Raw genomic sequence first — 24607 nt, 5'->3', positions numbered from 1 at the left:
ACCATCAATAGCATCAGTGATGGCCACAAGGCTCGGGGAATTAGAGAATTCAAGGTTAAGACCGTGGATGGCACCCCGCTCATGCGAGCGACCACTTTGCATGTCTCATACAAGACGGCATAGCCATAGTCATCGGCTACGCCGTTCATTTATCGTGGCGCGACACAGCGATGTGGCTCAGGGATTATCGAGACCTTAGACGAGTCTGTGACAAGCTTTGAAGTATGCACTGCAGAGTTTCTTCGATAATTTGCCTTAACTACCGCTGCGAAAATACAAAAGCTTTCAAACCCCCAGCTGTGATCAAGTTCCATTCACTCTCATAAGCTCCGTTCCAGCATTACATTCGATACATACCACATACTTCAAACCCTTCAGAACAACCACATTGTCGCGTTAACATCTACAATGAAGCTTTTCAGCAGCACCATCTTAGCAACAATGTGCGCCAGCGTAACGGCACAGGGAGCGGGTGGGGCCGTGGGTCCGAAGTACCCTTCGGTTTGCGGTTATACTCTGGTGAACTGGGGTCGTAATTATTCCCTTATCTACTGAAAACGTATACCATTTCATCTAACACAGAGATTCCTAGAATATACTCAGAGCGATATCGCCCAGCTGGCATGCCACAGATCCGATACATGCGATGGCAGAGAGTGGAATACTATCTTTAGTATGGATTTAATGGGTCGTTGGCACCCTGGAAGCTTCTGCAGCACGGGTTGCTATACATATGAATCAAATGGCAACACGTTGGCCTCTTGCCACTAGACTAAACTAGTCTAAATCAACAGTAACGTCGGCGCAAGCTATTTAATAACTATGACGGGCTGAAGTTGAGTATGGACTCTAAAGAAATTTGTGGGAGAATAGAGCACATAAGACGAGTCTTGTTAATTATACTAATTGAAATTTGTGTCCCTTCAAACTCCCATGTACCTAATTGTAGTAGTATGTACACTGCTTTGTCGCATAGGGTAACCGTGCCAGGCTAAAGACAAGGGCTGATATGAAAGTGAAAGACAATGCTGAAGCGGCCACTGCCGATTCAACAATACATACTTGCCTCTAACCAGGCTAGGCTAGCTAACAGTCCTAGTTACGGCGCCTTAGGGGGTGTGCTGCGGTGGGCTCGGGTCAACGTAGTCATATGGCCCGAACGTCGATGCAAACAGAAGAAAGCTCCGATCATAAATAAGGTGTTTCTTGGGGAAAATATCTACAAACGGGTGGAATTGCCCTCAAGCCACTCTGTGCTCTTGAGTTGGATGAGGATGCAGTTTTAGCTACTTGTCAGGCGCGAAAAAGTCCGCAATTCTAGAAGGCAGCTTATGCAGCTATCGCATAAGTTGCTCATATCCGCACGGCTTCAGCCACTGCGATAAGGTGCTTATCGTCATTTGTCAGCCACAGTTGTTATCATGCTGCTTATTAGCATGGCGACTCCAGACTCGGCATCTATTCCATCTCCATTCCACAACACGATACCCTCATCGCAAGATGCCGCCACAAATCAAGCAAGATCTCAACCGATCCGGCTGGGAGTCCACCGACTTCCCGTCCGTCTGCGAAACATGCCTCCCCGATAATCCCTACGTCAAGATGCTGAAGGAGGACTACGGCGCCGAATGCAAGCTCTGCACGCGACCTTTCACTGTCTTCTCTTGGTCGGCCGATCGATCCCACGGCCGCAAGAAACGCACCAACATCTGCCTCACGTGCGCGCGCCTCAAGAACTGCTGTCAGACATGCATGCTCGATCTCAGCTTCGGCCTCCCGGTTGCCATTCGCGATGCCGCCCTCAAGATGGTCGCGCCTGGTCCCGGAAGCGAGGTCAACAGGGAGTACTTTGCACAGAACATGGAGAAGGAGATCGAGGAAGGCAGGGGAGGCACGGAAGAGTATGAGAAGACCGACGAAAAGGCGCGAGAGCTGCTTCGACGACTCGCGACCAGTAAGCCGTATTTCAGGAAAGGACGCGCGATCGAGGACGGAAGCGCAGCATCAGGCTCTGGTGGTGATCCTGCCGTCGGTGCTGGTGTCGCCGGTCCGGGACCTATCCGTACACGCGATTCTAGGGCAGCTGCCGCATCAGGCGCAGGTCCTAGACCGGGTGGCAACAGAAGACCTTTCCCCGCTGCATCACAACTGCCTCCTGGCCCGCAAGATTACCTACCGCCGAAAGACAAGAATATCATGTCCATATTCATTACCGGTGTCGAGGACGACCTACCTGAGTACAAGATCAGGGATTTCTTCAAGGAGCACGGAAAGATCAAGAGCTTGGTATGCAGCCACATGTCGCATTGCGCCTTCATCAACTACGAGACAAGGGAGGCAGCAGAGAGAGCAGCAGAGGCTTGCCAGGGGCGCGCTGTCATCGCCGGATGTCCTCTGCGAGTCAGGTGGAGTGTACCGAAGGCAGTGGGCACCATGACGAAGGAGCAGCGTGCGGAGATGGGCAGAGATGGTAGGAGTGCTTTCGGAGACGTCAGGAAGCAGAAGGCTCTTGAAGGACGGCCCGGACAGAGGATGCTGCCACAGGGCGACGGTTCGGAACAGCCGGGCCAGCCGGATAGCCTGGCTGTGGTTGCTGCACCTCCGGGGGCGAGTGATGTCAACTATGCTAGTTTGGCTGGTGATTGAGCGAAGACAGTATCGCGAACGGGAAATTGCATCAGCAGGCGTTTAGAATTTGGTACTGGCACGTACTATGTAAAATGAAATATGATACCATGACTCTGAGACACTTGGTCTTTCCGTGGCACTGTGTCAATCTGTAGCTGGGAACTCCGGATTTCCATTGCTCATTCGCTTAAAACAACGGTATCGGCGTGGTTTCTCATTCAGATGAAGCAACATCGCGCGGTGATTTACTGAATAATCATGTGGGAAAGCATGGCACGCCATCTTCTGGACTACTAGGTTATCAGCTTAAACAGACTAAGCAATGCCACAGAACCATTATCCAACGGTCATTCTCCCCTATTAAGATTACTTGAAAGTTGTCTTGCTCATGGCCACCTCACTACAATTACAACATGACTTCTTGCACTTGGTCCCGCTGAGTACCAGCTCACCGGGCTCTTCCACCCTTTTCGCCAGTTCAGCGCTCAACGCCCCCATCAACCCCTAATGGTTCTTGACACATTGCACTCCAATCCCTTCTGCAGTTTCATTAGTAATCCAGTCACGATGGAAACTCCGGATACCGCCGCGTTAGAGCCGCCCGTCAAACGGCGGACACTCATGGACCAAGCTGCCATGTGAGTTTTTAACCAACCTCCTCATGTCAGTCAAGATTACGACTGACACTATCTCAGGTTTGCCAGTGAACATATCCGGCTCCGAAGCCGAGAAACTGAAGGAACGTTTGAATTCCAGTTTCCCAAAGCAGAGCTCTGTGAGCAGTCTGCATGCTCCACGTGCAAGCTCGCCGACAAGAACTCGATTACTTTCATGGACATCATTCTCGATATTTTGTGGAGCTTCGCTACTGTATGTACAAGAATTCAGTTCTGGTGGGGGCCTTGACATGGAAAGCTTTGCTGGCAGCTGTGGTTTGGACAGCGATGAGGATGGTGAGCGAGATGACCAGAACCACGGCAGACTTTTCATAAAGCTAGGAGCCTCGAAGAATCCTCTCGAGATCGATCCACAGCACGCCTATGAGCAGCATTCTGATCCGAACCGGGATTGGTGCAGGTTGTGTTGAGATATTGTTACGCTGTAACTGTTATATGATAACGTATTTGTCAAAGTACTACCACCTAATTTGTGAGATATTTTAATCTGGTGAAGAGGCTTATTGTCCATTGATTTCGTCTTTCCGTATGTAAACCTGCTGCATCCTACAGGTGCTCCATTGGACTGGCCAGGGTGGATGATCGTAATACTATTGAGAGCCTGAATAGATTTCGAACGTACTGGGCTTAGCTGGTAGTACCGGTAGTACTTATTCCTTTCAGCATTAGTGCAAGCTCGTTCAGGGCATAGCTTGCCTCGAGCCAGTAGTCTTTTACTAAAACTCAAGCAATGCGAAGCTGCTCCACCACACAACGCTGCAAACTCTCAAGACTAGGCTGTCCGATAGCTCACTCTACTCACTTGAGTGAAAAGCCCGTCTGTGGAGCATTTATACACACGAGACCTCACCCTTCTCCAGATAACTGGCAGTCACAGACTGTTGATTACATTCAAATCTAAAAGATTTGTGAGACCTCCTCTTCGCACCTTTTTAAGGCTGTGCAATTATTGTGCAGTTCAACTGTTGGTCAGAATAATTATTGATTTAAACAACGCTCTTAGCTCAATCACCACTATAGCAACTGTCATCAATAATTCATCCACGATGCCTCCGTCTACAGCCTCGGTACCAGAGCCACCGGCCAAACGTTGCAAGCTCATGGAGCGAGCCGCAATGTAGGTCCTGCGATCAGCGTGCCTTTCCTATTCTAGATCTGTGTCGTTAACCCTACCTTAGGTATACTGGTCAGCCCGTTAAGCTTCGAAGCAGGGAGACTATCGGCGCTTTCGAGATGCATGTTCTCAGGCCAAAGCTCTGCGAACACTCAGAGTATTTCGTACGGAAGCTTGGCGAAAGCATTGTGATGACTCTTGACGTCAGCGCTGAAACTTTGGGGAGTTTTGCAGTGTGGCTCTATGAGGGCAAGGTGTTCGTGGATGACATGGATATAACGACGAACAGTGAAGAATACAACAACAACAACGACGACGACGATGACACCAACAAGAACAACAATGCAAATCAAACCTCCGGTAGTCTGGGGAACGAATTTACCCGCAGCATGGCCGCAGGTGAAATTTCGAACGAAACGATTCTTGTCAAGACCGAAGTCCATATCAACATGGAAAATACGATCCCGGAGTACAGCCGAGAACCAGAAATGATAAATGGATCTGCTGGTGCTCCAGCTGGCGACCCATGCCTTCCAACAGCCCCATGGTATGATCAACTTGACTTGCCTAAGGATACTGATGCTCATAACCTGGCTTTGCACCGAATAGACGCTCGTATCCTCGACCTTTACTTGTTTTCACGAGCTTACGAGCTCCCGGGCTTAGCCGTCTCGGTCATCGTCGCCAGTCAAAGGTTCACCAGATCACATGCAGCGTACGCCAGCGAATACGTTGTGTCCAAAGGATGGACCATTTTGGGACCCGATGATCCCTTGTGCCAGTATTGGCTTCACCAATTTGCGTTCAGCAGAAAATTTAGCAGCAACGAAGTGGATATGCTATGGCTAAAAGCCCTTCCCAGTGAATTTCTTTTCGAAATTCTTCGACTAAGACCTACGTTATTGGATGTTGGTAATGGTGATTCGAGCGATCCCGTCGCAGATCCCAATCCAGATCATAAGTGGTGTTTTTTTCATGGGCACGGCTCAGTAGAGGAACGAGAGGAATGCGAACGTGGTCGTAAGGATGATCCAGACATGAAATACAAGAGGAAGCAGGGAAGAAAGAGCAAGTAACTGACCACCGGAAACACCGTAGACAGTAATATGTAGTTGGTCGCAGTTATGGTATGGTTTAAGTAATTCATCCTCACGAAGCTAAAAAGCACAAAAGTCGCCATAGGAAAGAATTATACAAATTGAAGATCACAAGACTGTAACCATGAAATGAGGGTACGTTCTCGTATTCAATTGGACGCCACTATTCACAGTGTTTTGATTGATCCCATCCATGTCAACCGATTCCATGGGATCACACAAATCAACAATGATCGCAGCTGTTCACTTCTTCCCCAGGGCTATCTTCCTGGACCCAATCGTAATAAATTTTTGAAATAGTTCTGGAGCAAGATAATTACGTTAACATCGCCTAATCTGAAATAATTCACCCCACTTCTCTAGTTTTCCATGCCCAAAAAGCTTGGGCAAATATTCTCAAAGCTTATATCACTGAAGTACTGCTTGCCTTTCTCTTCATCCTAACCATAATCAACATTCTCCAAAGAGCTTTTTAAGCTTCCGATAGGCCAAGGACTTAGCATGGCCACAGTATTCGCCCGAAGCACAACTCCGTGAATGCTCTGACTACTTCAAGCGCGAACTGACAAGCAAGAATGTCATTGTTTTCGAGGACACGAGCGCAGAGACTCTACGGGGATTTTCCATTTGGCTTAATGATGGACCAGTACATATCGACACCACCCCAGAATCAAATCGATACTAACTCAGCGGAAACAGGCTTTCATTTGGCACGATATATCAGGTCCCATACCCGTCCGTCCATCCAGGATTAGGCGAGGATAAGATCCCTGCTGGCCAATTGAGACAATGTTCACATATCCCGCGGGTACACACGCCCACCAGTCTCTCTTCCGAATATCGTCTTATGCTGATAATGAAGTGCGCCAAATGAAATCATCATCCTGAGACAGAGCAGTTCTCATTGATCCGAGCCAGCTGAGAGGTATGTTGCTTTTGCTCTCAACGACTTCCCGCATTACATCATACCATTCAAGAAACTTTCAAGGCCAGGTGACCGATGTTTGTGGTCAAATGATGAGGTGATCTGTGCACACGTGGTAGGTTGTTAGATGGCTAGTTGGTAGACTACGACTGGAAAGCTTTCCCTCTCCAGCGGAACAACAATTAAATTTACTGCCCTTACGGAAACGCCTGCTGGTTCCTATTATCACCTGTAGCCAAGGACCCTATAGGTATCAATGCTTAGTCATATATTCAAAGTTCTCCGTGGTGTTGTGGCACAGTATGCGTAACATTTTCAGGGCTCAGTGAGCCGATCAGAGACAGATAAACAGGGCTCGCTATGATGTGCCGATTCACTGAGAAATAATGCAAAAGGTTTCATATTAACTAGTGTAACGATAGCCCAGGCCGCTAGAGCTGCCAGCCACTATATATCAGTCCTGTCTGGGCCGTCGTTAGTTAGTCCGTCAGTTTCAGTCTTCTTCCAATCCAAGTCTTTGGTTTCCGTCGTCGCACCTCACCTACGTCGCCATCTTATCGTGATCGTCCCGGAGTCATTACGTTGATGTGGTCTATTGATTATAAAGCGACGCATAGATCTCCAACGTGTTCCGTTAAACAACTCGGCCTTTCATTGATTTTAGTGAAGTAAGAATGATTTATAACTAAGTACAACCCCTTCCAATCATCTTAGAAAAAGTGGCAATTGAACTAAAATCGGAGCAATATTGCCTTTATTTGAAGAGACCTATTTCCACATGAGCACGGGCATACTCATGTTAAATAGGAGAACTGCTCGACATGTCCGAACCAGGTCACATTCTCGCCGTCCCAAGTCCCAGTACCCTGAGCGTAAGCCTCGGTAATGTTGTAGCCATTGTAACCTAAGGGGGGGTGTGACTAAGATTCCCTAACAGACTGTTCAATATAAAAAGATGCGTTGCGCATCGAAAGGTTGAAGTTGAACTTGTTGAAATATTTCTTCCCGGAGTAAGGGCTCCACCAGGGATCAGAGGCATTTGAATCAGCGTCGACTGCCACGACCTCGTGTAGACCGTTGGGGTGCCAAACGGTAGCCCAGGCGGGGGACCCAAAATCTCCCTCGGAGCTTGGCGACAGCGCCCATGAGTGAATTACGAGACCGTTGGAGCAGTATAGCCAAAATGCTAGATATCCGGTACCGATGCCGTAAGTTCCCATTTGATAGGATGGATTAGCCTGTTGCGAATATCTTTGTTAGTGGAACAGAACTGTAGGGAAGGTGAGTTGATGAAAGGGACGAAAGAGGAGTAAATAAGGAGAACAAGGTAAGGAATGGGCTTTTCAGTAATCCTCACCCAATACCACGAGTACCCCGGGATGAGACGGCTCAAGTCATTGCCACTAGTCAAACCGGCAGGGAAGGTAACACCTCCCATCCCCCCCACGTATAAGTTCTTTCCCGTCGGTGTAAAATGAATATTTGATCTAAGTCCGCCGAAATCTGAATTATAGTATATATCACTGAAATTATCACTGCCGGCTGTGAAATTCTAGATAGGCGATAATATTTCAACCGTATCAGCTCTCGCCGAGCATGGAACAAACGCTGCCCCACCGATTGCCGGAGAAGAGAGGTTCTGAAGGTCGTTGAGGGTAAGGATTGCACTCATTTGGTCGTTGTACAAGGTGGGCGTGAGGGTGAGGTGATATTTGCGACCGTCCATAAGTGTGAGCCAGACAAGAAAAAAGTGACTGTTCACATTTGCTGACCCAGGATCAAGCCATGCCATGGTCTTGCGAACGTCATACCGAGCCGTTTGAGTCTATCGCTCGGTAAGCCAATTGCAAATCCACCGGTTTGAGATCACAAATGGAGGACATACTCCATCGTTCTCGGGCGTGCTGATCGGGAAGCCCGGGGGTGCAAAGGAAGGGATCTCCGTAATGAGCGCAGTGGCCACATGAAGTATAATAGCGATAATGGTAATCCGTAGAAGGCGCACACATGGTGGAGGTCGAGTTTGATACGAGCGACGAGACGGATGCGCGTAATAGCGGAGCCGCTAACCTTAGCTTGTTGTAACGGAAACTTTTGCACCCTTTGGCTGCCAAGTTTACTCCCCGCCTTGCCCGCCATTGGTCCTTGGCTGGGCTAGCACCCCTAGGCCCCCGCATAAAAACAGACTTCGTGGGTACCCACTGTATTGGGTAACCCTTGCCAGCAGCTCCTGTTGGTCGATATTGGCACGTGTAAGGTATTCATGAGAGAGAAAGGTTTAACGTATACAGACTCCCTAATTATCTTAATTTTTGAAATTGATTTTTCATAGTTAGCCTCTTTATTCAATGCCCAATTTCGGCACTGGCGATCAATTCAACCGCAGCACTTACGAAACTGAACTTGCGTTTATCTACAATGATGGCGCAGACACCTCAACCGTTCAGGTCAAATTTTCCAATGTAGTTGGGATGACACCGTACATTCTAGATGCGTGGACAGGAATCGTATCTCCTGTATTACACTACAGCCTTAACGGCACAAGTATTATCATGCCGATCACACTTGCGCCGAACCAGACCACCATCATTGCCTTCGGAACCTCAGCCAACTCTTCATTACCACCATCTCCAACGGCTATTGTGACGTCTATCTCAGATAGTGTCATAGATCTAAGCTATTCCTTTTCAAACACAAGTCAGGTTCTATTAGCGTACCTCTCAGGCGAGAAACCGGCATCTATCACCCTCTCTACAGGCGAGACACGCTATTTCAATACAACAGAACCACCCGAGGCCTCCAATCTGACCACCTGGGATATCAGTATCCAAGATTGGCATGCTGCCGATGACATATATAGCATGGAAACAGTTATTGATACGTATACATACAACAGCAGTAGTCTGGCAACCTGGGTGGATATTGATCCTGTGGTCCTAACAAACATCAGCGGAATAGGCCAATACGCGACTCAATTTACAACACCAGTATTCGTCGGGAGCACTGGTTATCTTGGCGCTCGACTGCACCTTGGGCCTGTCAGTGACTCTGTGCGGGTATGGGTAAATGGAGCCCGTCTTCTACCTGTGGAAGCTATAGGGGGAGTTTCTGATGTCGTCATTAATATACCAACCGCCTATATGGTGGCTAGCGGAGGAGTCCAAGCGAATGAGCTGCGAATAGAGGTCGCTACAACGCTGTACAATCGCATTCGCGCCGACATGGACACCGTCATGACATTAGGTCGACCCGTGACGTATACCAATGCCGCCTACTTCGAAGCGAATTCTGCAAAGAGTTACGGTTTGGTGGGGCCCGTTTGGATCGAGTGGCTGGAAGTGGTCGAGGTTTTATAGGGCTGTTTCATACTGTGAGCTTATGGAAAGCCAATATTGACTTTGAATTGAATAACACTCTGGATATAAAGATCCAAGATGGTGTACATACACTTAGACCATCTTGAAAACGAGTAATTGTTTTCGGTCAATGAGCAATTTGATGCGACACCTCTGCTACTATGTAACTTATTTGCAGTGCTCAAAAATGACCAAATTGCCCTCTTTGCGATACATCTCCGGCTTTTGAACTTCCAAGTTCATCAAGATTGAACAAGTTCTTGCCAACCCTGCTGCTGCACAAGGCCCTGGGTGTACAGCAACTTACCAGAATTCATCTGCCTATTCTTTTACATGTGAAACTGATGTACAACGTAGTTAGCCAAACGAGCTATGTAATGCCCCTTATGGCAATGATGGCAGCCATAGGTACTTAATTACCCATTAACGCATTTATAACAGCTAGATTGCTGGGTGCTGATGTAACTGTTATGGTTCAGGTAGTTTGTCATCAACAATCTGGTGTGTGAAGATGACACCACATCAGGGACAATCAATGTATCGAAGCTTACTGATTATTCTGAGATGAAGTTGTTAACAGTGTTTAGCCTAGACACTACTGTACCTTCATCCTCAACATCCAAGAACGATATTACCTTGGTATCGCGGATTTTGATACCCACAGAATTATACAGTTCTCATCATAAAAAGAACTGTGTACTCACATAACGCGAAGCATTAATTGAGATGTGCTTGGTCTGGGGTGCTGTGCTATTATACTAGGCGGTGGCAACATACAAAGATTTGTGACAGCAACACCTGTTTGAAGTAAGTGAGACCCCTGGAGAGGGTTCTCTAATGCCGTCAGTTTGACTGTCGATATCTTTGCATTAAAAAGATCTTACAAGATGCTGGAATATTCTTGATGATTAGAGAGCTAAGCCTACTGGTCCTTCTATCTAAAGCTCTATAGATCATCCACATCTTTGCTAGTCCGGCGAGTCTGAGGGCGAGACTAAGAGGATAAACTAGGAGTTCATTGGCTATATAGTCGAAATATCTCTATTAAATTACTGATCCAGAGCATAGGGGGTTGCATGGGCGGTATCTCACGTCCTCGTGGTGCTATCGCGAGTGTGTGTGTGCTGAGGGTTGTTCCAACTCCACTGGATAATTACACTGGAAAAGCTGCTTCATCGATTAATTCTTGTCCCGACCACCACACTGATGCTTTTCATCAAATTTTGGAAGGATTGAAGCATGGAGGCGGGGTTATTGTTGACCGGCTGACGATTCTGCGAACAGCTAGAATTGAATCCTTCTTAATGGTGCTTCTGCGGCCATCACACTGTCGGCTCTCTCTATCTGGATCGAACCTGTCGTGTCTCACTGAAGATTGTCAACAAACCAAGTATGGATATACTGTATCATAATTGTAACACAATCTACTTGAGTCGCTACGCGACCTCTTTAGGAACGAAGTTATCTCTGGTTAGAGATCCGGTATACCATGCTGTGGTCCAGCCATCCCTTGCTTATGGACCGCTAATTATTCAGCAATTTCGATTATATGATTCACTTAGTTCATTTCTTGATGATTCATCAAGATATTTAAGCTCAGCAATGCCGAGAAAGATGTCAACAGCTCCCATTATACCCATGAGCTCCCAGCAAAAAGTAATTAAGCCTACGATACTATCACCGCATTTTCCCCCACCAAGTCCTGCAGCACAAGATCCTATGCTTTATCAGACCCAGTTGCCAACAGGCCAACACGGCAGAAACTTGTTTTCTAAAATGTGAAACAAAGACGAAAATTTAAGCAAACTTAAAACGACGGGTGATTTGTTTCAGCTTTTAGTACCTCACTCTAACCTCCCTGCATCATCCGCGATACTGCAGACACCATCCGCGGTGCTCAGATCTGGGGAATATGAAGCTAAGGATAACTACATTGCGCGACTCCTATTCTTTGAGAACTACAACGGCTCGGTCGTGCTGCCTGATACCGACGCCGTCTTTCTCCTGGTCTAGGGCAGCCCTTCCGCTGTGAATGACTCGGAAGCAGTCCTAGAGCAGAAATACGGGCTTTTAGTGTGTACGGACTTACACCAACTCGCATTTCGCAAATCAATATGCGCGCTGATGGTAGATAACGGCAAGTTAACATCAAGGGTTATGGTGTGTATATTGATAACGTTCTGATTGATGCCAGCGTGTGCATCGGTGGTGCCGAGAATCGATGGGACGAATCTCATCAATGATTGCGTTTCAGCTATTCCTGCCCAGCGATTTAGATGCGTCGATAAACATAACCCATTCCAATCAGCCGGTGAGCAACGAAGTGTCACGAAGCGCAGCAAATACATATGAGCATTTGAGCTGGTTAAACTCTATACATTTGAAAGAGCCCGGCCCATTGTCAAACACTGACCTAAGCGAAATGCATAATATCCGAAAGCCATCCAAACATCATGTCATCCCTTCATCAAGAAGTTCCCTCCTGCTTTCTTCTTTTCGCCTGTCTCGGTTCTCCAACTCTAAGAGCTCCAGAGAACCGCCTAAAATCCGGAGCAAATTTCTGCACCTTTGCTCGCGGCTTCTCTCCTGCCCGATTCAACTCCGACGGTTGTCAACAGCAATTATGTCCCCGCCGGGTCAGAGGTGGAAGTTTTGAGGCATCCTCTCGGTATTTCTCCTGTTACATGACCAGCCAGCGTTGCGGAGTGGTACCCTTGTGTTTGAGATATTTAACTCCCACCACTAATTACAATATTACAAGATATTTAAGCTAGACTGAGCCTGTTCGACTAAGACATGAGCGGTAAAATATACACTGAACTTGAATAAAAAGTTGTTACACACATGCACTAGTATTTAGACTGTATGGCAGGCTTTTTCCTCGATCACATGTCATTGAATCTTGTACGATCTATAGCAATGGGCAACGCGACCATTCATACTCTGATCAAGGCTCGCTTGGACAGGGGGGCCATAATCCACTGTGTAGCCCCAGCTGTTGATAAAGTCATCCGCTAAATGTGAATTCTTAGAGGGCTTGCTTAACGGATTTAGCGCTCCGTAGCGGTCTCCATTTAGTGAGTCTTGGCGGATTCAGCGCTTGAGTGCCCGAAGATAGTTCTGCTCTCAGCTGGAAGCGGACCGTTTCAGCTGGCCATACAAAATCAAGCAGGCGAAGACTTTTGGTAGCGACATCCGTATAGTTGCGTGAAAAGGGCTGACTTTGCTGCACTGTAAAATTACCCAACGGAAAGGGATAGGGAGTTCTTTATAATAGGTTGACGTAAGCCTCTAACCTAAGTAGCCTTAAACAATTACAAGGCGTAATTATGCGTCGGTTATGCCCACAAAGTTTAGGTGGAGCACTTTTTGGACTGCAATTATCATAGACTCATCCCTCGTGGTGTTAACTAGAAGCACCTAGATTAAGCCATGAGAGCACTACGATAGCTACCATATCTCATACCCCGAGATAGGGATGCTGTAGAGTGGCGCATGTGCAGTGCGTATCAATCAGCAGTCACGTACATTGGTCAACAACAGGGTCATATGTTAGTATCAAACACCCATTGATGCGAGCATCGAGTCTTGCGATAGGACGCGCGGGGTTCTCCTAGAATTGGGCATGTCCGATAATGGTCGATGATGAGGACTTGCCCGATGCAGTGCTACCGCACAGCTGCACGTGGTGGCTGAATCAGCAACGACTGAACATCAAAGATGTACAAAAGAAATGCAGAGGACTATGCGGGCTGAGGTGCGATAAACCCCACAAAGTGCAAAATGGCTTACTCTAGCATTGCCCTGGGATTCATCGTCGCAACACTCCTGTTCTGGTTCGCGAGGCCCCTAAAATCTGCTGGGAAATCGGCTAATTTCCCGCCCGGCCCACCAACTATTCCGTTCCTTGGTAATCTGCACCAGGTACCGCTCACCAAACCCTTTGTTCGATTCGCAGAATGGAGCCGACAGTTTGGCTCCCAAGGCCTTGTCGGGCTGCAGCTCGGCCCCAGCGGCAGAGCAGTCGTCCTCAACAACTGGAGATCTGTTCGAGATCTTCTCGACCAGCGCGGCGCCATCTACTCTTCAAGGCCTTATGTCCCGATTGTTGAATATGTCGTCCCGCCGCCTGGGGACATCCACCTCGTCTTCATGCCGTATGGCCCCAAATGGCGGAAGGCTCGAAAAACTGTCATGGATTTCCTGAAAGATGAGGAAGTCGATAAGCTGATCCCGATCCAGGATGCCGAGTCGTCGCAGATGATGTGGGAGTTATTACGGGATCCGGCGCGTTATAATGATCATGTGTTGCGATACTTTGGCGCAGTCATCATGGCTTCGGTGTTTGGTACCCGCGGCAAGAACTACAGCGATGGAGCAAAGATCAAGCAGTTTTTCAAGGTGCAATATGAATGGGCGGGAATGCTAGATCAAGGATCGGTGCCGCCATATCATGTATTTCCCTTCCTACGATTTGTGCCAGACTTCCTGACCCCCTGGCGCGGGTGGAAGAAGCGGGCCGCGTCTCTCAAAGCCAAGCAGAGCACTCTTTATCGGGACTTATTTAGCGAGGCACGAGGAAGGGTTGAAGTGGGCAAGAGCCAAGACTCATTCGTTGCAACTCTTTTGCGTAATCGACAGCAGGATGGCTACGATCAAGTAGAGCTGGAATATATCACCGGTTTCTTGATGGAGGGCGGCTCCGACACTACTGCTGGCGCCTTTGAAACGTTCATCCTCGCTATGGCTGCTCACCCGGAGATTCAAATGAAGGCTCAAAATGAAGTAGACAAAGTCTTTGGAAAGGGTGGCGTGCAAACTCAGAAGTTGAAGGCTAGTAGCTTGCCATACCTCAAGGCCTGTTTCCTAGAGGTAAGCTGTTTTCTTATAATACATCTTGAGACTGAACGCTAACCCCAAAACTAGACCCTTCGCTGGCGGCCTGGCTTTCCGTTGAGCATCCCGCATGCCATGACTCAAAAGGACACTTACCAAGGTTACTGCTTACCCGCTAATACGACAATATTGATGAACATCTGGGCTGTCCACCACGACCCCGATGAGTACGATGCACCGGATGTCTTCAGTCCAGAGCGCTTCCTTAAGAATTCTTTGGGCATTAAGAAAACCGGAACAGCACTGAAAGAAGCGCTTGCTGACCAATCTAGGCGACAGACATATGGGTTTGGTGCCGGACGACGAGTGTGCGCCGGTCAGCGCATGGCGGAGAACAGCATGATCATGACCATGTCGAAACTGCTATGGTCGTTTGACATCATCGCCAAGAAGAAGCTGGACACGGCAGTTCAAACAGCCTTCAAAGATGCTATACTCACTGGGCCGAAGGAGTTTCCAGTCGATTTCAAGGTCAGAAGTGAGAATCGGCGAGAAGTGATTGAACAAGATTGGAAGAAAGCCGACGGGTTCTTGAAACAATTCGAATAAAAGAGATCGGGTCAGGTTCGAGCTCTTTCGGCGTTGCTACTGTAGTTGTGCTTTCAAATTATATCTCATAACAATACGTCTACATGATTGATGCGGTCTATATATTATTCCGCTTCCAACCACCTTCCGCTTCGAAGATACTTCCTACCGCCTTGGAAACCGCAAGTAGGTGCCTATCATGGTATCGAGGGGCAACAAGCGAAAGCCCAATCGGCATATCTGCCTCGCCCTTGAACCCTGGAATGTTGGTTACTGGGGTGTGAAATGCAGTCCAAATACTATTGAAAGCGGCAGTTCCAGTTGTCACAAGTCCCACAGGTGCGACATCTGGCACACTAGGGGTAACAATAGCCGCGTAGCGACCAGCAATCTCGTCAATCTTCGGCCTCAGCGCAGCCATGCCGTCAAATGCTTTCAGTTGAGCAGCTCGAGAAATATTGTGCTCGTTGTCAACGTGTCCGATCAAAAATGGGTGGAGTTGCTCCTTCGCGGTTCTGTACTCGGGCAAAAAGGAAACACGGCCCTCGCTGTGGAGTAGGATGCGGTGGAACTCCGGTGCCTCGCTGAACTCGGGCGGCAGCTCAATCTCGTCCACTTCCGCTCCATGGCTCCTGAGTATATTGGCTCCGTGTTCCATTGCTGCAATGGTTCCTGGACCTACTTGTGGCCAGACCGTCGTCTTCAACAAAGCAAACTTTGCGCCCTTGATCTCGAATGGCTCTTTGACGGGTTGGTCATCCTCCAGTGCGAAGACGTCGGCCAGGAGTTGGAGATCCTCGACACTGCGAGCGTAAAAACCGAGCGTATCGAACAGCAGAGAGTAAATCTTTTGCCCTTCACGACTGATTGAGTTCCAAGTCGGCTTGAAGGCATAGATTCCATTATATGAGCCAGGACGGATTGTGGAACCACCCGTTTGGGTGCCAAGACCGATAGGAGCTTGAAAATCGCCAACCGCAGCACCAGACCCAGATGATGAGCCGCCTGGTGTTCTAGTGGAGTCATGGGCATTAGAGGTCTTGCCGCCGTACGTGGTTGAGGCGAACTCTGTGGTCGTGGTCTTTCCCAAAATCAGGGCACCAGCATGTCTCAGAGTAATGATCGATGCTGCATCTACTTTCGGGGCGTCTCCTTCATAAATAGGAGAATTGAACTGTGTGGGCATGTCTTTTATTATTGGTGACGTGTTAGGAGCAATAACGGCTGTCATCTGCGCATACCTTTGGTGTAAATGACATCCTTCACAGCAATTGCGACTCCGTGCAAAAGGCCCCGTTTCTCAGGCGGCACCTCATCGAGCTTCTTGGCCTGCTCAATCACATAATCTGGGTCCAGATATGCCCATGCTTTGACGGCATCATCTCTCTTCGCAATTCTGGCTAGCAGGGAGCGGGCATAGTGCTCAATTGTGAGCGAGCCGTTCTTGAACTGGGCAATGGCCTCAGTTGCTGTAAACTGCCAGGGCTCCATGTCGATTGAATCTCTAAACAGGACGATGCCAAAGCTCAATGTGAGGTGAAAGCTATTGCGGAGGGAGCAACGAAAGGCTTTATTTTTGGCGTCTATATCTATCTCGTTGGATCATACACGTAGTAGAAACAACGCTTCGAGGCATTGCACACTGCATTGTCGGATTGTCCGTGCTGACTGGTATCTGCCGCCTATCGGGGCTTTGCTATCGGCCGCTGCTGCGGTGCAATCCCGAAGCTCTCCGGCAGAGTACAGAGAGCCCCTCCCGCGGATTATAAGCAGTCGGTGGTGCAAGATGCATGACGAGGGGAAAACAGCACATCGGAGCTCATTTCAGTGACGCGATAGGGGATGCGCAATTACTAGATTAATCGATACTGACATTCAACAACTTCCGTAAGAAGAGGTCGCTGTCATGAAAACTTGCTGCTACGGTACACTCCTGCCTAGCGGCCGCGTAGTGCTTACTATGCTTACAGAACTCCTTACGTAAAGCGCCTCCAAATGCGCAGGAACTGTTCAATTCATCAACAGCGCGGTACGCGCCTGCACTGACAATGAAATGGAAGCGTTCAGGAGTCGACCTTCATAGCGATCTCAACTATCACGTCTTTAAAACATACTTGCATCAAGGAATCACACTTTAAGGGTGTCAGAGTCTGCTGCACTACAACGTTGGGATGTTCCCATCGATGGTCAGTACTGCCTCAATGTCAAGTCACATCATAATGATCACTTTGTCGGTGTCTTTCGGAATCACGGCTAGGGAGGAATTTTCTACAGGCAATAAGATAGGACGATACGGGAACCCTAGCCGAAGAAAGTGGAAGGTTATATAGCAAGATACGAACCTCAAGGAGTGATTTGTATGTGTTTTTCTGCAAGCTTCTAGCTTATTTATTACGCGTTCATGTCGTCCACAATCGGCAAATACAGTGAAGGTGTGTGTAAAAGGAATGTACCATCGCGAATTCGTATGAGCCTAGCGTACGCTCACTTCCTATGTCACATGCCCAAGACAAGACCTAGATGTGTCACGGAACTAATCCTCATCTACCGGAATTCTCTACAACTGCTACCACACTGCGTAAGTTGAGAATCACAGAGAGTTTATCCCGTAGGAGACTGAGGTTGAATTGACGGATGATGGTCACTAGGAAGGTAGCGATACTCTCCTCGTCCTACTCGGCCTTGCTTCGAGCTACAGAGGTAGACATGGTCAAATGTTGCCGGTTGGTTTGGCTGTTGTGATGAGAACTGTAGGATGGATTGTTGAGTCCTGACTGAAGCCTTTGGTGTAGATGTGAGTGTGTAAAACAACTTTCAAGCTGTAAAACAGCTACAAATGTTGTAATTTCTTTGTGTTTCTGCCAGCCGAATCTGATTCCTGCCAATTGTTAACATGATCTGGCAGTCGAAAATTAGGGCAAATATCTTATTACCGGCGACATGGCGATGTACATACAAGGCAGCAATACAGTATCGGCGATGGACTCAATACTTGGCACCCACAACTCTGGATGCACGGAAGAAAACCCGGACCTAAGAGGTCAAACAGATTTACATAACGTGACATAACTTTATACTAGTCATAAGGGTCGTCCATGGTTTTTGATGTCAACAGCCATGTAAGTAACGCGATTCATGGTCCACTCACCATGTTTTCTAATCTTAGCAAAGGCACTACACCAACCGTATAGATCAAGAAGAATGCCATACTAATGAGTTCAAGACCACTTGAGATCCAGCTTGAACATATAGCATACGATTAAGTTCTTATTCCTAGTCAACGATTTGAAAGAGAATGCTTTGATCTAATACTGCAAAATAAAGATCTGGCAAAACAAACGAAGAACAAAAAGAAAAGAAAAGCAGCAGCCCGCTTATGACCTCGTATCCAATAAACCCGTGAACTCAAACCCATGCATTCAAACCTTTACCAATTACGCCAATACTGCCTTCAGACTCATTAAAACCTGTTAAGAAGCGTCTCCTCCAGCTTATCATCTTCATACACACTCTTGTCCTTCAACTGAACAAGCTTGCCACCATAGATGGCTTCCTGCAGGACGCGAGTAGCACGTGCCTGCCTTGCAACCACCTTGCTCTTGTACGCTTCATACTCCTTCTCCGTAATGGTAGCAAACAGGTACTTGGCATTAACCCCAATGACTTGAGCACCTTTCTGTCCGAAACCAAATGATGTGACACTGAATGCCTTGATTCCGGTCGGCATATTGTAGGTCTGTGACGGGAAGAACAGTAGGTCACGGCTCTGTAGTTCGCTGTCAATATTATCGGCATTGCGATTGCCTGGGATGAGACCGGTGTTGAGCATCTGGAGGCAGCCATTGACTGCAAATGCACCTGAGAGAACGTGTTAGGTCTTGCGATTAGAGATGGTTGTTTGTTCAATATGGTATCTTACCTGCTGCACCTTTGCCATGTCCAAGCAGGCTCTTCTGCAGGACGCAGGGCAAGACATTACCCTGTGTCCTACCCAGGAAAGAGAGCTGGCTTTGTATGACCGCCGTCTCGTTGGTGTCATTCTTCTTTGTACTCGTACCATGTAGACTAGCGACGCTGAGATCATCGATTGTCAAGCCCCAAACGGCCAAAGCACCACGCAAAGGTGAGATCGAGTCATCATGCTTCCAGAACTCATTACCATATGTGTTCTGGGCTTCCTTGAATGCACGCTGCGCATCTGCTTCGATGTCGTGGCGACACTGCTCTGCGTACTCATCACCACTTGTGCTGTCTGCTACAACCGTGTCGACAGAGCTGCGCCGCGATCTCATCGAGTTGAGGCGGTCATGGAGCCAGGCAAGCTCCATGTCGCGCTTCTCCTCAATCTGGTGCAATCGGTGGGAAAGATGTCGACGACGATGGGCGATATCAAGCATGGGAGAAGTAAATTTGCCACGTTTCTCAGTCGCAATTGTCAGAACACCTTTACCGGGAGCAGGAACCGAGCGGCCGATCTTGTCAGAAGCAGTGTGTGTCAACGCGATGATACCGCGGATAGGCAGACCCATGTCGAGCGCCAACCGAGCGGTCGTCAACAGTTGGATACCGCAACCCTCGCCCTCAACGAAACCACCACGTGTAGAAGTAGTTGGACGAGAGGCTTCTTTGGGTGTACGGCCGGCAGCAGCATCTTTCTCAGCATTTATAGTAGCCTGCATGTTGGCGAACTCTTGCGCAATATCGCGCTCAAGAGCATCGGTGCCCCCTACAAGGACAGCCTTTGCCTTTCCGCCCACGATAAGATCGTAGCCTGTATCTACACTCTCGAGCGCGGTGGCGCAGGCACCAACTGGCGTGCGGATGGGGCCAGAAGAACCCACGAGGAGCATGTTTATCCAAGCAGCGGTCGTATTTACGAAGGTCTCGGCAAGGATATCCTTCTGGACCTGACGATCAAGGAATCGTCGCTTGAACATCTCATGTAGTGACTTGAGACCACCCAGACTAGCACCGACAGCGTTGCCAAGATCAGACACGTGTATATGGTCGTATAATTCGTAAGGGTCCGTGATTCCGGCCGACAAGAAGGCCTCGACTGTTGACACCAAGGCGTATAGAGTAACCGGGTCGACCTGGGAGATGATGTCATCTGGAATACCATATATCCTTGGGTCCCACCCAGAAGGCATCTGCGCGCCTAGTGCGTTCTTGAAAGTGACAGCTTTGGGGATCATCAGTGTTGTGCCAGCTTTCAGCGAGACCGAGAACTGCCCATCAGCTGTCTCAGCGACTACTACTTTTTCGCCATGCTCGCGCTTGAAATCCTCTGCAGTTTCAAACGACACCTCGAATGGTTCCAGATCCTCAGTGATCATAACTTCGTGAAGTACCTGCTCCTTGTCAGGTGATGTGAGGTCGTGTTCTTGTGACTCAATGACACGAATGCCTGTGTGTTCGATAATGTAGTCCTCGAACTTAGACTTTACCTCGGCATCGGTGATGATGGATTTATTCTTGGAGTCGATCCAACCACAATAATCCTTACCCTGCAGTGGACCATTGTGGTATTGGACGAGACCCATAATCCAAGCGAGCTCAAGACAGCCATCGACTGAGAAAGTTCCGGAGCACTCAGCTTCCCATCGTGTTCGAGCACTTCCACATGGTCCTGTGTATAGTTAGTGTCAAATGGTCCTGCTATTCAATCCATGACCAAATCTGACTCACCAGCTTCGCCGAATCCAACTGCAACCACCACTCTTTCCAAGTCGACCATGCCCTGCATATTAGCAGCAAGCGGTTGAAGTTCTTTGAATTCAGGCAGATTCACTTCTTCCACCTGAATCTTGGCCTTTCTTGACAGCTTTCTCGGAGCTGGGACCATAGAGAGATCCTCTCCGGACTCAAATACTTCTTCCTTGGCAATCGCTTTCTTGATATCACTCTTAGAATTGATGTTATCCTGAATTTGGTCCAGCACCGGCTTCAGGTTCATCGAAGCTGACAATCCGCCAGTCAAGTCTGCCATTAACGGCTCAAGGTCACAGAAACTCGCCACAGTAGCATCCATGAGCCCGATGATGTGCCACGCCATCTCGGAAGCCGAAAATGTTCGGATGCCAAGGTCATCCTCGATGCCAGTAGCGAGAACATCGTTGTTGCTCATCAAGCCGGTGCCGCGGGTCCAGCCGATCACTGTACCGCAGAGGGTCAAATAATCATTCCAGTCCTCAGACCACCACTTGTTCATCAAGGCCTCCAAACCGATCTTGGACTCGGCGTACAACCCATCCTGTCCAAAAATACCATGATTCGGGGAGAGCGGAAGCAAGACATGGGTGGGGTGAGTCTCAATACGTCTCTGTGACTTGTTGGACTTCACGGCACCTAGAAGCCTAACCAGGTTGGTGAGCATAACTCGGTGCGCTAGTTCTGACTTGTCGTCAATGCCGTCAACAGCCCGACCAGCCTCACCGACTGCAGCGAACGGAATGACATGGTCAAGGTCCCAGCCAAGACCGCCTTTGGATACATCGTCGTAAATATAGGCTACTAAGTTTTGGATGTCCTGGTTGCTGCCGCCATTGAATGGGACCACGACCAGTTGTGATTGACGTGCACCATGCTGACGATACAAGTCCTGGTAGTAGTCTACGGTGGTCTTAGAGTAAGAGCTGGTCGTGACTAGTACTTTTCCACCAGCGGCAAGTGACATTGCTACGATCTCCGAGCCAATGGAGCTTTTACCAGCGCCGGTAACGAGAATAGCTTTATCATTGAAGGACACACCGTCAATGGAAGCACGTTGGAACCATCTCAGATAGCCGTTGGTAATGTCATCGTTACGGCGCCAGCCACTGCGACCTTTGGTCTGAAGCTCAGGCGTCCACTTGAGACTGGATGTGCCATGGTAGCGTCCATCTGGCGCCGGGCCGCCGCCAACGATAACAGGATCTGTGTAGATCGAGCTAAGCGGTGATTCCATCCCAGAGGCCACTCTGGCAGGATGCCTGCTAAACACAGCTTCCGACATAGATGGGGTAGAAATTCCAGACTGGTAAGACTGAGCATCAATGTTTGAGCTCGTGTCGTCGCCTTCCTCCGATGACATAACGGACATGGAGTCTGGTGATCGCGTCATCCGTGGCATTTCATGAACGGAGATCTTTCCCTTTTCGTCGATGCTCAGGATTGGTACGGTAGAGACTACAGAGTTCTTGAAGGAGAGCTGCTTCTTATCACTGGCCGAAATGCAAGCTCTCTGAAGATCTTGTAGCCACTCCTGAGTAACCTCTTTTCTCGGACTATCGGGAAGTTCCCTGAGCGTTTGTAACAGGTATCGAGTGACATCTAGCAGTTGAGGTGTGACCCGGACGGGGAACCTCGACAACCGCTCCCTGATCTGGCTTTCGAACTTTTCAGCTTGGCCAGTCATCGCCAGTGAGAAAAGTGCCAAAACGTCCTGTACTACCCAGTTCCAGTAAGAGTCGTATTTTCTGACCTTTTTGACGTCAAACTTGGGTGCGATACCACGCTCATAGGCCTCCCCATGCTCGGCGCTCCAAGCATCAATCTTACCTTGGAGCTCATCGATCATGGCCTTCGCCTTTTTACTTTCGCTGTTCGTGGCACCGAGGTCGACGCCCAAGCGTTTGGCGTACACATCTAGCAGGGTTCGGTCTTGACCCCTCTGTTCGCTCTGCAGAGCGTTTAGAGCTTCGGAAGAGACCGCGACTGTGCCAGCAGATTGGGCTGAGCCACTGCCGGATGACAGGCTTGAAGGGTCGACGCCGATGCTTCGGAGCACATCGTGTGCGATTTCGTCAAGAAAGGAGTGAAAATCCTTCTCGCCGGCCAACCGAGCACTGGGTTGTCGCGAAATAACAAAAAGCAACGTTCGATCCTGAAGACCTTGCTTGAAGCCCCATCTACTCTCGAGATACTGGCGGAGACTAGCAACATTGGAACCAGCCGGCAGTTTCGTCGAGGCGACCTTTCCTACGAGGGCATTTGTGCATGGTCCAAGCTTGTTCCCTAAACCACAGTCTAACAGGTTGGTACTCAAGTCTGCAAGGGCGACGTCCTCGGGCTGATCCGGTAGCGCTCCGAACTCTTTTGTTAAGTCGCCGATGATTTCATTCTGGACAGTGGACCTTCCTGAGAGAAATGTTAATGACAATCTCCCGAACCATTATGTGACAACAACTTGCCTCCACAGAGAGCCTTTATGGTCTGATCCTTGATGATGTCTGTCGCTGACTTTTTCAACGCGACGGCCACAAGAACTGTCAGCACGTCGATTGGCTCGAGTGATTTGTCCGGAACCGATATGGCTTGTGCCGGCGCTAATACAGGTGCTGACTCTGCTGGCACTGCAGCAGCTGCAACAACTACAGGTAGTGGTGAGGCTGTTGTTGGCTTGCTTACTGATGTGGCAGTAGCTTCTTCCGCCTGCAGCTTGTAGTATATCGCATCCGCATTCTTCTTGTAGCTAAGAAATTCGCGTTGAAGGCCGCGTGCAATATCATGAGACTCATAGTCAGCTTTCAAAGTCTTCTTCGCCATATTGACTAATGTCTAAATCCGTATCGTCAGCCTAACGGTCAAAAAGAAAAAACCCCCCAAAAAACACCCCCTATTACCATTGTACTCACCTCTGCCGGTCCTATCTCCACCATCCTCTCCGTGGCGAAATCACGGAGGATTGCATCTTGTGTGTCAATCCTGTAGGAAGTTAGTTTTGTCATCACGGTCCTTGAGATCGAAATACCATTGCACTGGGAAACAGAACTGGTGTCTAATAAATCACGTTAGCAGGAAACCTTTTAGGTGATCTATAGAGTTTGTAAATAGACTCACGCCAACAGTTCCGTGACCAGAATTTGGGTGAGCTCCTGCTCTGTAGGTGTGTACTTCTGGCTACCGCCCATCTCGAAGCAGAGTGACGATGAAAAACACAGGAAAAGAGGAACAAGAGAAAAAGAAAGTGAGGGCGGACGGAGTGCAGACTAGGAGAGTAGCTCGGAGGTTAAGCAGAGAGCAATATGTGACTAGTATCGCCAATTTCTCATATTCTATGGTAAATGCCTGAAATGTGTGTTTTGGAAAAGTTCGAATGGTTCGAGAATGAGTCGAGAATGATGCAAACCCACGCATTGGGATGTATATAGCAGTAGAGCAAGTATTGGCTTGTCGTATGAGGGTACATTAATGTGATCATACTGCTTAGTGCGCTAACAATCCCAGAATAGAGCTTCACTCAGCAAATTGTGCTGGGGCGCCACTAGGATGCGGACAGGCAGCGCAGACCAAGCGCCGACACAGCCATGCGTTATAGTGGTTTAGCGCGGGCGGTGGGGAGCTAGCCAAGCCCAGTCCTGGCTGGGGCTGCTTACTGTTTCGCAGCACCGCTGTATACTTATCCA

General features: G+C 48.7%; 7 protein-coding genes across 7 annotated transcripts; 4 read left to right on the top strand and 3 right to left on the bottom strand.

Annotated features, from left to right (window-relative positions):
- Positions 1–1461: 1461 nt before the first annotated feature.
- BKA67DRAFT_330712 (pre-mRNA-splicing factor slt-11) lies at positions 1462–2754 on the top strand. Its single transcript, XM_046096243.1, has 2 exons — positions 1462–2008; positions 2096–2754. Exons 1-2 carry the CDS (start codon positions 1501–1503, stop codon positions 2644–2646), a joined length of 1059 nt encoding a protein of 352 aa, XP_045955782.1. The 5' UTR covers positions 1462–1500; the 3' UTR covers positions 2647–2754.
- Positions 2755–4351: 1597 nt separating this feature from the next.
- BKA67DRAFT_537372 (uncharacterized protein) lies at positions 4352–5495 on the top strand (the record flags this gene model as incomplete). The annotated part of the gene is made up of 2 exons (XM_046100307.1): positions 4352–4422; positions 4484–5495. The coding sequence occupies 2 exons, from the start codon at positions 4352–4354 to the stop codon at positions 5493–5495; spliced, it is 1083 nt and encodes a 360-aa protein (XP_045955781.1).
- A 1742-nt stretch (positions 5496–7237) lies between these two features.
- On the bottom strand, positions 7238–8039 carry BKA67DRAFT_330691 (uncharacterized protein). Its single transcript, XM_046096242.1, has 2 exons — positions 7799–8039; positions 7238–7679 (listed from the first exon to the last, which is right to left on the bottom strand). Exons 1-2 carry the CDS (start codon positions 7877–7879, stop codon positions 7362–7364), a joined length of 399 nt encoding a protein of 132 aa, XP_045955780.1. The 5' UTR covers positions 7880–8039; the 3' UTR covers positions 7238–7361.
- A 635-nt stretch (positions 8040–8674) lies between these two features.
- On the top strand, positions 8675–9896 carry BKA67DRAFT_571099 (uncharacterized protein). The gene has a single exon (XM_046103196.1). It carries the CDS (start codon positions 8790–8792, stop codon positions 9795–9797), a length of 1008 nt encoding a protein of 335 aa, XP_045955779.1. The 5' UTR covers positions 8675–8789; the 3' UTR covers positions 9798–9896.
- A 3684-nt stretch (positions 9897–13580) lies between these two features.
- On the top strand, positions 13581–15242 carry BKA67DRAFT_520652 (cytochrome P450; the record flags this gene model as incomplete). The annotated part of the gene is made up of 2 exons (XM_046098200.1): positions 13581–14669; positions 14724–15242. The coding sequence occupies 2 exons, from the start codon at positions 13581–13583 to the stop codon at positions 15240–15242; spliced, it is 1608 nt and encodes a 535-aa protein (XP_045955778.1).
- A 97-nt stretch (positions 15243–15339) lies between these two features.
- BKA67DRAFT_521167 (amidase) lies at positions 15340–16712 on the bottom strand (the record flags this gene model as incomplete). The annotated part of the gene is made up of 2 exons (XM_046098252.1): positions 15340–16409; positions 16463–16712. 2 exons carry the CDS (start codon positions 16710–16712, stop codon positions 15340–15342), a joined length of 1320 nt encoding a protein of 439 aa, XP_045955777.1.
- A 1744-nt stretch (positions 16713–18456) lies between these two features.
- Positions 18457–24515, bottom strand: BKA67DRAFT_330604 (uncharacterized protein). Its single transcript, XM_046096240.1, has 7 exons — positions 24042–24515; positions 23953–23979; positions 23837–23906; positions 23393–23759; positions 20910–23339; positions 19141–20850; positions 18457–19079 (listed from the first exon to the last, which is right to left on the bottom strand). Exons 1-7 carry the CDS (start codon positions 24110–24112, stop codon positions 18682–18684), a joined length of 5073 nt encoding a protein of 1690 aa, XP_045955776.1. The 5' UTR covers positions 24113–24515; the 3' UTR covers positions 18457–18681.
- Positions 24516–24607: the final 92 nt, after the last annotated feature.

The sequence above is a fragment of the Truncatella angustata genome (genome assembly GCF_020726525.1).
Source record: "Truncatella angustata strain MPI-SDFR-AT-0073 chromosome Unknown BKA67scaffold_6, whole genome shotgun sequence".
Lineage (NCBI taxonomy): Eukaryota > Fungi > Ascomycota > Sordariomycetes > Amphisphaeriales > Sporocadaceae > Truncatella > Truncatella angustata.
The sequence above is the reverse complement of the archived record's forward strand: the minus strand, read 5'-3'. Positions and strand labels throughout refer to the sequence as shown.

Bases quoted from the DNA above. Each gene is read 5' to 3' on its own strand.
- BKA67DRAFT_330712 (XM_046096243.1), top strand. From the start codon at position 1,501: ATGCCGCCACAAATCAAGCAAGATCTCAACCGATCCGGCTGGGAGTCC. The intron at 2,009-2,095 runs GCTCTGGTGGTG...CTGCCGCATCAG, and splicing joins GGACGGAAGCGCAGCATCAG to GCGCAGGTCCTAGACCGGGT.
- BKA67DRAFT_330691 (XM_046096242.1), bottom strand. From the start codon at position 7,879: ATGGGAGGTGTTACCTTCCCTGCCGGTTTGACTAGTGGCAATGACTTG. The intron at 7,680-7,798 runs GTGAGGATTACT...TATTCGCAACAG, and splicing joins CGGGGTACTCGTGGTATTGG to GCTAATCCATCCTATCAAAT.
- BKA67DRAFT_571099 (XM_046103196.1), top strand. From the start codon at position 8,790: ATGCCCAATTTCGGCACTGGCGATCAATTCAACCGCAGCACTTACGAA.
- BKA67DRAFT_330604 (XM_046096240.1), bottom strand. From the start codon at position 24,112: ATGGGCGGTAGCCAGAAGTACACACCTACAGAGCAGGAGCTCACCCAA. The intron at 23,907-23,952 runs GTATTTCGATCT...AACTTCCTACAG, and splicing joins TTCTGTTTCCCAGTGCAATG to GATTGACACACAAGATGCAA. The intron at 23,340-23,392 runs GCAAGTTGTTGT...CATTTCTCTCAG, and splicing joins CATAAAGGCTCTCTGTGGAG to GAAGGTCCACTGTCCAGAAT.